At 32.3% G+C, this 14,965-nt stretch overlaps 1 protein-coding gene across 1 annotated transcript in view; it reads right to left on the minus strand.

Moving 5' to 3' along the window:
• Positions 1-6,834: 6,834 nt before the first annotated feature.
• Positions 6,835-14,965, minus strand: part of LOC107561558 (bromodomain adjacent to zinc finger domain protein 2B-like) — a 37,424-nt gene continuing 29,293 nt past the window's right edge. Inside the window, exons 27-31 of the mRNA XM_016246029.1 lie at positions 13,888-14,023; positions 10,973-11,119; positions 9,288-9,550; positions 7,950-8,093; positions 6,835-7,101 (exon numbers count right to left, since the gene is read on the minus strand). Of these exons, the coding sequence (XP_016101515.1) occupies positions 6,924-7,101; positions 7,950-8,093; positions 9,288-9,550; positions 10,973-11,119; positions 13,888-14,023 (868 nt within the window). The 3' untranslated portion in view covers positions 6,835-6,923. The remainder of the gene's footprint in view (positions 7,102-7,949; positions 8,094-9,287; positions 9,551-10,972; positions 11,120-13,887; positions 14,024-14,965) is intronic.

Here is a 14,965-nt window from a genome sequence, read left to right on the forward strand (position 1 = left end):
TATATATATATATATATATATATATATATATATATATTAAAGTATTAAATATATTTTAGTTATATTAAGTATTATTTATATATATATACAGTATATAATTAATATGCACACATACACTCCATTAATGTTTCTTGTCTGGTCACATTCAATTATGAATTACACAAAAAGTTAATAGTCTATACCAGTGTTTCCCAACCTTTATTTAGTCGCGGCACCCTTTGGAAATTTTAACAAACTTGTGGCACCCTACAAAATAAATGTATTTGAATTTCTAACTTCGATATAATAATTTGAAAAGTATAGATATTCGGTACAACAGGGAAGAAATTCAGAATATAATGTCATACAGATATTTTTAATATTATAAAAAAATTGTGTTCATCAATGGTGGCAATCAGTAGGCTAATTTTTAATGAAGAGACCAATTTATATGACAGATTTTAATGTAGGCTTTTATACATATGTAAACATTATTTAATTACCATTATAACTATAGCTATCTCACAAATTTTTGCTCACTCAGTGTTTTTTAATTTTACAGTGGGGTAATTTTGGTGCAGTAGCATGCAATAGCTTGATTTCAAACTTTGAATTGAATAAAAAATGACAAGTAATCAGTCAGTAATAAAATAAGAACAAATAAAGAAATTAATAATGATAGCACAAATAAAAAATAACGATAGGCCTTAGAATTAAATAAATTGCTTTTTAGTTTTTAGCAATTTAAAAATATTCAAAAAATATTTTTTACACGGCACCCCTGCTCTCGACAGACGACGCGCCACCCCGGTTGAGAAACACTGGTCTATACACTGAAAAAAAAGTTCATTCATCCAATTAAAAAAATGTAGGGTAATGATTCACATCTATATTTTTTATAATATATATTTGCCCTAAGGGCAAGTTATTTATTTTTCATTGGCTCAAGTTAAAAAATATAGATGTGAATCATTACCCTAAATTTTTTTAATTGGATGAATGAAACATTTTTTTTTTGTGTAGTTTCAATTCAAAATGTAGCAATTTGACAGAAAAAAGTTGGATATTAAAAATGGATATTACTGCGGGTCATATAACATTTCTATTATGAAACATTTGTCAAATATTAAATATTTAGCTATTTGCATCTTACCACACACTCTTTTACCATTACAACCGAAGCGTCTGTTTGTAAACTGACCGGGGTAAAAACTGAATAATCGCTTTGTTTCGACAGGCAGTAAGATCTCTGGCATATTCGACTCATCTGCATGAAGTCGTATGCAGTCTAAAGTAAAACGACATATCAAATTTGGAAACGATTCAGTCTGAACTGTGACTTTGACTATTTTTTGCCCCTCTTTCCACAATGACAGATACTATTTTCTATGGAAGCTTGTTTCCGGGATAAAAAAAGAAGAAAAGAAATGAATGAGTGAGGTGTGTCTGGAGGCGACTGCGGGTAGCGCGGGGTCAGTGACGGTTGAGGAGTCCATTAGTGTTACTTCCATCATGATATCAGAGGAGCAACTGAAATCATCAGAATGGAGCCTGCTGGTGAAACACGACAGACACAGAGGGGATTATGTGGATGGCCAAACTCCTCTGATGAAAAAGCCTAGAATTGGTACAGGGGCACGAGGGAATATACTGTAAGTGTGGTGCGAACAAAGCTGTTAAGTGTGTTTGCTACCAAATTCTCTCCAGATCTTAATGATGAAACATTGTCCAACTATCTTAAAGAAAAGCTTGGGCGTGATGTGAATTGCCAACGCATTGACACTACGTACAAACAATAGATACAGTTCATTTAAAGTGAGTGCTGAGTGCAATAATGTGGCGGAGATGTACAGTCCGGAGCTATGAGCCATGCAAAGTGGGAGCATTGGGGGTCAACACAGCTGCTTGATAATTTAATGCAAAATTGTGATTTCTTGTGTTTGCAAGAAACGTTTTTTGAATCTAAACAGGACTTGGGGAAGACAATTTTTTAATGACAATTTTCACGGGGCTGGCACATCCACAACTGATCTTACTATGGGTAGAGTGAGAAGAAGGATATCAGGAGGAGTGGCTAGACTTGCTTTTATTAGCTCTTTTATTAATGAAAATAATTGTGCAAGTGTTTTTGTGATTGGGGATATGAATGCAGATCTTACTGATAAATCTTCAATGTTTGCTAAGCATATGCTGCATTTTAGTGAGGATAACTAAATTGTTGTTACCAATGTATAGCTGTACTTATATAAGTGAAGCCTGGCACTGGACCTCGTGACTTGATCATTGTATTAGTACAGCTGAGGCTCATGCTACTTTACAGTCAATGGAAACTCTATAAGGGGCATCTATATCTGATCATGTACCATTTTTAATGATTGTTGATTCTGAAAGCCTGCCTGAGATGAATTATGAGTGTAAAAGGGCTGGCTTGGTAAAATTAGATTGGTCTAAACTTACAGACGAAGGTGTTCAAACATATCACAGGAAAACAGATCCTCTGTTGAATGAGGTGGTATTACCCAGAGATGCAATCATGTGAATTGTAATGACATTTCTCATGGTACAGCCTTTTGTGCTATGTATGATGATATTGTGGGATCAGTCTACGAGGCTAGTAGACCTTATCTTACGCGCCCTGACAAGAAATATAATAGTAAGCCAGGGTGGAAAAAGTATGTGTCAGCATTTCATAACGAAGCAAAGGAAGCATTTAAGGCATGGGACATAGCTGCTAGGCCCAGACAAGGACCACTTCTGGACCAGAAAAAGTTAAGCAATGCTAAATATAAATATACAGTTTATTATATCAGTAAACGTGAACAAGTGATGAGAGTGGATTCAATGGTGGAAAATCTGCTTTGCAATAGTTTGAATGATTTCTGGAAGGACGCAAGATAATAAAATGGGAGCAATGTGACAAAACCGTGCTCTATAGAGGGTGTTTCTGGAGCTGAGGATATAGCGGAGTTGTGGAGACAACATTATTCTGCTCTGTTTCATGAGTGAGCGTTAAACAGATGAGGTGCATCAAGCAATAATACAGCTCAAAGATAGGAAAACTGGTGGTTTAGATCAAATTACAGCTGAACATTGAAAATACACGATACATGGGCTGTATATATACCTGTATATTCACTTGGTCATAGAAAAATGTGACTTTCTGAGACTTTTCCACATTGCAGCAGGTAAATCCCATCTGTCCCCAGCAGAGCGAGTAATAACAATCATCTACAGCAGAAGAGAGATAATATTGACTGTGTTACCCATGCTCATCTGAGGGCAGAAGTGGCAGCAGTTGACTCCCAGATCATCGGCCTCATGCTCAGAGTCCACAGATGAAGCTCTCCCTGACTGGAGCCTGTGATGAACATCTGTCCACACGGGGAGAAACAGCAGGCCAGTACAGGCCAGGACGCTTGAGCACATCTACAGGTGAGACGCTTCAGGTTACACACATCAAACAGAACGACTCAAGCAAACGATCCCTAATCAAACATTTGCTGGAGCGCTCTATGTTTTGCATTCATGAAAAGATCATTATAGCTCCTAAGAATTGTAGAGAGTCTAGGTGTTAAATAAAATAGAAGACATCATTTCTCTTTTTTTAGTTTAACTTTAAATAACAAATGGAAATAAAAATGAAAATATATAGAAATATATATATAATAAAAAAAAAATCACAAAAGATAGCAAACAAAAAACACTCAAACTTTAACTTAGATTAAAATCAAAAGGAGAATATAATAATAACTAATTCAAAATATTTAAAAAAACAAATCAGTCATACTGAAATAACACTAATTATCATTATGCTTTACATAATTTTTTTTAACAAGAATGATTCTTTGAAGCATATTATTTTTATTGATTTATTTATTTATATAAAATAAATTATAGGGGACAGAAAAGTCCCTCTAACTGACACATGACTCATGAATTAAAATATATTGCTTAATATTTTCGAGTTAGCCTGTTACATGTAATCAATTCTTATAAACATGGTTTTAAAACCTTTTCAAAACTGGTTTAATTTTTTATTAGCTAATGTAGCGTTCTCTTAATGTTAATATAATATTATGTCAGTGTATTTCCCAAATGCTACTTCAACATCAATGCTACTTTAACGTTGTAACATTACGTATGTTTGTATTGTTATTATATATAATATATAATTAAAATAAAATATAGATCTAAAAAATATTTTAAATAATTCTAATCCTTTCAGTTTGAGTGCATGATGTACTTTTTTCATGTCCCCATCATTATGTCTTGACATATTTGATCAAATGTGTCTGATGACAATATTAAAGCATATGTTTTTAGATATTTAATAATAAATACATATATAATATATACTTAAAATAAAAAATAAATTAATTTTTTTTTTAAATAATTCTAATCCTTTCAGTTTGAGTGCATGTTGTTTAGCACTACATTTGGATAAAATAAAATAACATAAAAAATATAATAACTGAAAAATGAAATTATTATTATTTTTTTTAAATAAATGAATTGGTTTAAATATAAAGATAAATATATCACCAAAAGGCTGAAAATATTGTTTTTTAATAAATGACTAGTCATAATCTACTTGACTATAATGACCATTTGGATTTGGATAAAATAAAATAAATAGAACATAAAAAATATAATAACTGAAAAATGAATTAAATTTTTTTTTTTTTATAAATTAATTGGTTTAAAATAAAATTATTATTATTGTTTTGGTGATAAATATATCACCAAAAGGCTGAAAATATTATGTTTTTTAATAAATGACTAGTCAATCTACTTGACTATAATGACTGTTTGGATTTGGATAAAATAAAATAAAGTCATATAACATAAAAAAATATAATACAATAACTGAAAAATGAAATATAGTTTTTTAAAAAATAAATAAATTGGTTTAAAATAAAATTATTATTATTTTGGTGATAAATATATTAATAAATGACTAGTCATAATCTACTTGACTGCAATGACTGTTTGGATAAAATAAAAATAAAAATGAATACTACTACTACTACTACTAATAATAACACTACTGCTATTACTACTACTACTACTAATTATATTATTATTATTATCATCAATAAATATATCACTAAAAGCCTGAAAATATAGTGTTTTTAAATAAATGACTAGTCATAATCTACTTTACTTGACTACAATGACTGTTTGTATTTGGATAAAATTTAAAAATAATATAAAGTAATATAAAATAATAAATAATATATTAATAATAATTATTATAAATAATAAATGACTGAAAATTTTTAAATAAATGACTTGGTTTAAAATAAAACAAAATATAAAATATAAAAATGGACACAAATGGAGAGACTCGTATTGCTGTTGCCAGGAGTAGATTTGAGAAGAAGAGACAGACAGACAGAAACACAGCTGTAAGAAGTGACGCAAAGTCATTTAAACGGGTACACGATCTTCTCATGCATAAGATGCAGCATCAACAGTATAAACACAACCAGGCTGCTTGAAAACATTTTATTAAGTATTCGACACAAACTAGAGAAAAATAAAACTCCTACAAAACAGAACGCTACACCTTCATTGCAACATCTTCACACAGCAGAATTCAAGTATTCTGACTTTAGTACCATAAAAACCACTGCAGTTCATTAGAATAAGTATCATGTAAACTAGATTGCTTTATTGCAACAGCACTTTTTTTGCACGTGCAAAATTGGCCGCCACAATGCATGAGTGTTTGCTATGTCAAAAACGACCATTTCTGATGTCTAGACATGGTTTGGAGGTTTTTTTCCCATCGGTTTTATTGTTGCATCGTATATGAGCAATAGCAATAATGGTGTAAAAATTCCAGCAAACACTGAATGAATGCTTGTGCATCGGAATAGATTGAGGTTTGAGAAGTTGTAAAAATTGTGGATTTCTGAAAGGCACTGCTATTTTCAGAAAGTGCCATATTAAAACCCATGAAAAGATACAGCTATTAAAAAGGCATAAACGATGCTGGAGTCTTGTGTGCACAGAATACAATATTCAGAACCGATATTAAACATTAATAGTCGTTGTATATGTCACGATGGACTGTGTTTTGGAGTTTGTGATTTAAAACATACACATTTACATAAATGCAGCTTTATAATGTAACCAATAATGGATCTTCGGTTCTCTAGGAGCTCAGAATTATGTAAACACGTTATTTTGTTTTTTTTTAATGTTAGTCTTATGCACACCCCTTCAAATAAAGTGTAACCAAAAGGCATAAACGATGCTGGAGTCTTGTGTGCACAGAATACAATATTCAGAACCGATATTAAACATTAATAGTCGTTGTATATGTCACGATGGACTGTGTTTTGGAGTTTGTGATTTAAAACATACACATTTACATAAATGCAGCTTTATAATGTAACCAATAATGGATCTTCGGTTCTCTAGGAGCTCAGAATTATGTAAACACGTTATTTTGTTTTTTTTTAATTCTGATAAAGAAAACACATTCATTGAGATTTTTAAAGCAGTTTTGCCTCTTTTTCATAGAAAGTGAAGACAGTGAAGTTGAAAGTGAAGTTTTAAATAATTAAAAACTAATTAAATACAGTACATTCACTATAATATTAACGTTTATTAAAAAAAAACATTTACAGGTTATTTTGGAAAACGTTCATGTTCTCACAGTTGTCCTTTAACAAAATTCTGATAAAGAAAACACATTCATTGAGATTTTTAAAGCAGTTTTGCCTCTTTTTCATAGAAAGTGAAGACAGTGAAGTTGAAAGTGAAGTTTTAAATAATTAAAAACTAATTTAATACAGTACATTCACTATAATATTAACGTTTATTAAAAAAAAAAACATTTACAGGTTATTTTGGAAAACGTTCATGTTCTCACAGTTGTCCTTTAACAAAGCAAAGCAGGTGGGAATCGTGGTGTAAATGCATCTGAACTGCTCTCATGTGCTGAGACCTGGTTTCTGGAAGTTCTGCCTCAACAGCTCGGTCCATCTCCTCTGGAAAAACCATCTCATCGTGTGTCCCGCTCGGCCGATGACTGAATTATCCTCGTTGAATTTCTCACAGTTATCGAACACCAGGTTCACGTCAATGATAAAAGTCTCAAGATTCAAGTACCTGCGATGAGAAAAGTCCATTGTGATTACAAAAGCAAACATAACACACACTGGGCATTAAATCAAACATCATTTTGCTGGTAAATATTGTGGTTCACCTGCTATTATATTGGTGCATATAAATTATGTTCATTTTGATAAATTTATTTTGATAAATTACTTGATCTACTTAACTATAATGACTGGTTAAAATTATTATTTAAATGAAATAAAATAACAAGAATAAATTATTTTTTATTATTAGCAATAAATAGAATCACCAAAAGACTAAAAATATAGTTTTTTAATAAATGACTTAATCTACTTGACTATAGTGACTGTTTGGTAAAAATGATGATCTAAAATAAAACAAACTGAAGTAAAAAGTATAACAATGGACACACACACACTCTCAATCAATCAGTAAATCAATCAATCAATAAACTAACAAATAAATACAAATATTTAAAAATAAAATAGAATTAAAATCGCCAATAAATATATCACCAAAAAGCCTGAAAATATTGTGTTACTAATAAACTACTAGTCTTAATCTACTTGACTACAATGACAGTTCGGTTAAAAAAAATTATAAAATTAAATTAAATAAAAAATAAAACAAAATAAAAATATATTATCATCAATAAATATCACCAAAAAGGCTGAAGATATTGTGTTTTTTAATAAACGACTAGTCTTAATCTACTTGACTACAATGACTGTTTGGTAAATAAAATAATAATATTTATTATTATTATCACCATCAATACATATATCACCAAAATGCTTCAAATCTAGTTTTAGCCTTCCAGCCCTACTAATAACTGTAAATGACTAGTTAATAATGATTAGTGAACTAGTGACACCCACTGGCTGTTGGTGAGCTTGTCTCTGATAGTAGAGAGGTCCATGGGTTTCTTGATGATCTTGCGGTACCCCGGGACAGATTTGGGGTTGACGGGTGTAAGAAACGGTCCGGCGTCCTGATGGCTTTCCAGCTCAGCCAAGAGTATTCTGAAAAAAAACGATCAATGATCAATCTGATTCCAGGATTTTTAAGATCAGATTTAAGACTTAAGACCTGCACAAATAAAACGAATAGGGCAATGTCTATGGTAACATATTAATCTGTAAAAAGCATGATTTACAGTTCAGATACAGGTTTGCACAAAAACAAAATATTTTATAAGATGATAAACTTCACATTTCAGCCTTTAAATCATTTTTACGAAAATAGATAAGTCAAAACTATCTATTATATTAATTTAAATAATTATTATATTAATTAAATAACATATACATATATTTTACTGTCTTAATTGTTTAGATCTTTATAATGCATTATCTTGTTGTCGATCCACTAGTTCACATTTACAACTCTGCTTGTCTGTTGTGTAAAAATATGGGTGGATTTTCACATTGATCTGAACAAAACCAGCAGATGGGCTTATTGATAATGCAAATTCATTCTCTGTCAGCAGGTAATGGCAGTGCACAAAGCAGCAGCACCTGACTTTGAAACGTGCAGCGCTCATATTTATTCAATGAAATTAGGGATGTAACGATTCACTGAAGTCACGATTCGATTCACGATTTTGATTTCACGATTCGATTCACGATTGCTTTTTAACAAAATGAGATTTAAGACAAATTATAAATTAAATGTGTCCTTTTATTATTGCTTGGACAGAATGCTGCACGTTTCTTTGTGAAATTGATATATAACACTATAATAATAATATACTAATATAGCACTTGTATATTATTGCTCTTTCGTTGGTTTTGATTGCTTCTATTGTCCTCATTTGTAAGTCGCTTTGGATAAAAGCGTCTGCTAAATGACCATTTAAATATAATGTAAATGTAAATAACAAAACTAAATTGAAATTTTAAAACAAGCCCCAAATCAAATAAATAAGTAACACAAATAAAATAAGTCTCTTCATATAAACAAACTAAGGCTTTGTCTGTGCTTTAATCCTTACATCCCTAAATGAAATCATATACTTCTGAAGTTTAATCGTCACATTAAGTTATATCGCAATTCTTGTCTTTCCGTCCCTAAATTTAAGACCTCTTGAAATCATAATTAAGACTTTTTTAAGAGTTTTTATGGCCTTAAATTTAGCACAAATAGATTTTTTAAGGACCTGCAGAAACCCTGGATTGAATATAACTCTCATTCAGCAAGGTTTCCGGCTCTGATACCTGCACATGGTCAGGTCTTTACTGTCATCTCTGGCTGTTTCGGGACCCTCCTGCTTTGCCGGGTTAGTGGAAGGATTCTCCTCGGTCTTCCTCTTTTTTATTTCCTTTAACACTTTTCTGGGCGTGCTGTTGGCGCTGCCCGAATCGTCCTCCGAGTCTCCGGCCACAGATGGTTTCTTGTGCCGTTTGGCCTCAGCAGGTTTCTTCAGGCCTCCGCTTGAGCGGTCCAAAGGCTTCTTGGTCTTCAGGGACTGACTGCTCGCCTGCACAGAGCCAAACACATTAGTGAGGAAACACTAGTAAATCTCTAAACACAGGCCAAGGACTCTCTTCATGAAGAACAGACTACTGCAGCTAAGCAGCATTTATGGGGCCTTTGAGCTTATATACACACAAAAGTATATTTAGGGATGCACATGTGCTTGTGAATTGGAATTGGATGGAAGGAATGGGAAGCAATAAAATATTTATGGTTTTAAACTGTTAACAATTGTTAATTGTTAAGCCAAATTCCCCAATGATTTACTTGGTTCTAATACAAAACTGAAAAGATAACAATTACTGTAAACATTTATTAATAATAAATAATAATAATAACAATTAAAATGGCATTATTTATTAAAACAATAAATAATAAGTGCAGTAATAAAATTTAGAATATTATTATTACCACTCAAAACGCTGACTTCAATAATAATAATAATAATAATAATGTTATTATTATCATTATTATTATATTGAAAAAATATGATAAATGTAGTAGTAAAGTTTGTAGTAAATGAAAAAATAAAATAAAAATTAATAAAATAAATGTAGCAACTTTATATACATGTAGTAACTTTATATTATATGTTATTACATTATGTCTTTATATTATTATTACTATTAGACTTGTTGATAATAATAATTTTATTTATAAAAATAACAAGTAATAAATTTAGCAATCAAATTTATAATTGTATTATTATTATTATTGTTGTTGTTGTTGTTGTCAGTGTTGTTAGTAGTAGTAGTAATAATAATAATAATTTTAAGTGTAGGAGTAAAAATTGTAGTAAATAAAAATGAATGTAGTAAAATAATGTTATAATATTATATTATAATATTATATTGCAATATTTATTATTATTAAAAACTCTGACCTAATAATAATAATAAAACTATAATAAAGTATAAATTGTATTACTACATTCATTAAGTTTTTATATTATTATTATTGATGTTATTATATTGTTGTTGTCATTGATGATAATAATAACATAAAAAATTAACATAAACAAAATGTATCAATAACATTTTGAATTTTATTATCATTATTTTTTATCGTTGTTGTTGTCAGTGTCCTAAATAGTAATAGCAGTAGTAGTAGAAATAATAATAATAATTGTTCTTGCATAGATATGTAAAATGACATATCACTGTGTTGTGCCAGGTTTGACACTGAACTGCAGCTGAAGCCTTAAAATACAGCACACAAGTCACATGGACTGCTTTTATGATACTTTCATAGAGTTTTTGGTCAATTTGAACTGACATTTTGTGAAAATATTCTTCTGAAATTCCATGATAAAAAAAAAACTGCATACAGGTTTGGAGCAACATAGAGATATAGAGTAAATAAATGACAGAATTTTCCTGCAAGGTCTCACCACAGGCAGTGTTACTGAACTAATAAAGTGCTCCACCTGGGATATGCAGGCCGGGCAGAACCAGTCTCCGTCTGGTATGGTGGTGCTCTTGGGTTTATGGCAGTACGTGTGGCAGCCTCGATCACATCCATCACACAGCAGCAGCAGCTCCTCGTTGTCCCCCTTACAGCAGATCTGACAGTACTGCGCCAGAAACACAACCGGATTACTTCAGTGTTGGGCAGTAGGGCTGTCAAAATGGCTGAAAAACTAAATTCGAATTTTCTACTTAAATATGATTAAAATTCGAATTATGTTCGAATTTAAAAGGCATAATTTCAGTTAGGGTGAAGAAAAGCTTTTGGCTTCTCTCCTGAGGCCACAAGAGGGCGCATCATTCAAAGCATAAGATAACATGACTATCTGCGAAAAAAAAGTGCATAATGTTTAAAATAATGTTTATAAACCAATTATAATTAAGTTGCTTAAACAACTTTAAACAAAACAGCATCATGTATGCATGCATAGTTTAATACAAAGGGTGGAAAGCTAATCACACAGAGTACATTTTTCGTTTAAAAACATGAGATACAGTGGGATGGGGAAAAACCCGCCATAAAGTCTCGATATATGTCTTTTTTTCAAAGTCAAACTTGCATTAATTTTACATGGCTTTCTAAACATGCGGCTCTTTTGTGCGAGACGCGAGAGTAAAGGTAATAGATGTCCATCTAGAAAATACGTCTATATGCATTCTGTGTGAATGGCTTGGTTTCGGTTTTGATGTAAACAAGATCTTCTCCGCATTGATGTTCTCTTTTTCCGCTATATTTTTAATGAACAACGCAGCAGCGCCGCATCTAGTGGCTTCAACTGGATAGACTAACAAAAACATTATAATGCAATGACACCTACATCGTCATCGCATCTCGTGCGCCGCTACGGCTGCCTCCTTAACGCACACCAAAAATTCAAATGCAACGTTTTTGCAATTGAATGTGGATTTTTATTTTAAATTCGACATTAGATTTTTTTTTTGACAGCCCTATTGGGCAGTAACTAGTTACATGTAGGTAATTAAAGCAATAAGCCCCGTGAAGCCGTGGTTTACAGTGAATTTATAACAGCTAAGGGGCGTTGTTAGGTACGATGAGAAGTGCCTAAAACCCCCTTTAGCTGTTATAAATTCGCTGTAAACCACGGCTTCATGGGGTTTATTGCTTTTATAAAACGGTTATTCCATATACATAATAAGGTTTCACAGAATAAAACCGAGCAAATAAAGTGTAAAGCCCCGTTCACACCAAGAACGATAACTATAAAGATAACGATATTAGCGTCCACACCAGCGAACGATATCGTCTGTGTATTCTAAGCGCACGCTCGTCTGCCGCCTTAAATTCTCGAGCTCGTTACAGCAGGATAGATCCTGATTGGCTGTCAATTTTTTATAATTTATCAGCTGGAAAAAAATCGTTTTGAAAGTGATTCCAACGATAGCGTTTCTCTTTTTCTTTATCGTTATAGTTGTGGTGTGGACTCTGCTATTCTTTAATATTGAGAACGATTTTAAAACTATATCTTTATCGTTATCTTTATAGTTATTGTCCTTGGTGTGAACGGGCCTATAATACATATATATATATATATCTATAATATATAAATAAAAACAGTATTCTTCCACCAAACAATGTAGTTCCAGAATCAAGGACCAGAACTCTCCGTTTTATAATAGGTCATTTAAATTACAAAATAAATGTAAGTGTAATCCATTACAGTTACTGAGAAAAAAATGTGTAATTAAATTACAGTTACTTAAGAAAATGTTAAGGGTTACATCTGAATATTTTCACACACACAGATTTGATCGATTTCTTTCATAAATTGCACTGACTGCTCTAAAATATGACACATCAACGTTTCAGGAGTTTAGGACACATGCTTATTTGATAACTGTTTTATTTAATGTAAGTGTAATCCATTACAGTTACTGAGAAAAAAATGTGTAATTAAATTACAGTTACTTAAGAAAATGTTAAGGGTTACATCTGAATATTTTCACACACACAGATTTGATTGATTTCTTTCATAAATTGCACTGACTGCTCTAAAATATGACACATCAACGTTTCAGGAGTTTAGGACACATGCTTATTTGATAACTGTTTTATTTCCTATTTGGGTTTATGCATATGCTTTATTTTTTAAGATGAACTGTTTTTCCCCCCCCAAGGCATTGTTAGAAGCCTGTGTTTCCCGTCATAGCTATGCAAAGATTTGAATTCAAAAACAGTATCATAGCTATTAAACTATTTCTTGTTATGATCTTGTTATGATCAGTATTTAACCTCAGAATGATCTCAAAGTAAAAACAGGTGCTAAAGTCTGATTTTGTGGTGGCGGCCGTGCTTTAAAATTTCCCCCCCCAAGGCATTGTTAGAAGCCTGTGTTTCCCGTCATAGCTATGCAAAGATTTGAATTCAAAAACAGTATCATAGCTATTAAACTATTTGTTGTTATGATTTGTTGTTATGATCTTGTTATGATCAGTATTTAACCTCAGAATGATCTCAAAGTAAAAACAGGTGCTAAAGTCTGATTTTGTGGTGGCGGCCGTGCTTTAAAATTAAATAATTATAATCTTAATTCAAACGATGAAGGATTTTGAAAGTCTCAGACTACTGTAAGGTCTGAGAGTAATCATTGTTGAGCACTACTGTAAGGATAACCCTGCCGTAATCAGTTACATTAATTAAATAACTGAAATAGTTACACTACTTGTAACTGGTAATCTGTAAGCTATTACATTTCCAAAGTAACCTTCCCAACACTGACTGCCAGAGAATAAGAAACTAAGATCTATAAACCAACACATAGATCTGAAGTATAACACACAATCAACCTGAAAACCCAGCAAATCAATTCCCATCACAACTGCAGCAGTGTTTACGCTGGACTCACAGCACACTCACCACTTTCATGATGGATTTCTCCCAGGCGATGGACTTGTGCAGCTGCTGTATGCATAGAGAGAGCTGACTGGCACTGCGCACCTCGCCGAGAGCTTTACGCCACTGTTTCAATCCTGGAGCCAGATCTTCCTCAGCCCTGCCACAGACACAGATATTACAGTACAGCACACTAGTGAAATGAAATGAAATAAAATAATTATTTCATAATAAAATAAAAATATTTCATAATAAATAAATATGACCAGGGTCCGAAATTAACTTTTTGCCACCCCTGCCAATTCACCCTTCGCAGAGAGTTTGATTGACAGGCGATCTGACCAATCATAACGCTGAATCTGCCATTTTGTCTGACAAACAATTTATAATAAATAAATATGACCAGGGTCCGAAATTAACTTTTTGCCACCCCTGCCAATTGACCCTTCGCAGAGAGTTTGATTGACAGGCGATCTGACCAATCATAACGCTGAATCTGCCATTTTGTCTGACAAACAAACCAGACAGGAGAGTAGATTAACGTCGGTGGAGTTGAACTTGAAAAACGGTGTGTATTGATGTCTTTCCGCGGTTGAAACAAGATACCCGCTATGTTCATTCATGTTTATTTTGTGCTGTAACTAGTAAAGAGGAAGAGATGATCCCAGTTCACGCGCCGCTTGAACTGAGGAGCTACAGCGATCGGTCACGACACATTAAAGAGCCACAAAATACTATTTATTGTTTGAATTTCTTTAAAAAATGACCAAATTTGAAAGCTGAGACTTTGTTTCATACCAGAAGTAACCTGCTCTGTCTTGTCTGTCTGTGTTGTCAGTGTCCTCTTTGCTCCACAATGTATTTTTCACTGTGTGAGAACATGATGGCTTGTCGGACGTAGCAACAGTATCTAAGGGGGGTGGGTCTTTACTAAGGGTCAATTGTGAGGGCGTTTAATGCATTTACAGGTCATAAATATTTCTTACTGCCCATGAAACTGTATTTTGCATTTGCAATTTTTTATTAAATAAAAATAATACAATGAAAAAATATCTGTATATTTGTCCTGAAGACAATGCAATTATTTAGCATTTTTCCTTGC

This window comes from Sinocyclocheilus grahami, unplaced genomic scaffold, assembly GCF_001515645.1.
Source record: "Sinocyclocheilus grahami isolate Dianchi unplaced genomic scaffold, SAMN03320097.WGS_v1.1 scaffold780.1, whole genome shotgun sequence".
NCBI lineage: Eukaryota > Metazoa > Chordata > Actinopteri > Cypriniformes > Cyprinidae > Sinocyclocheilus > Sinocyclocheilus grahami.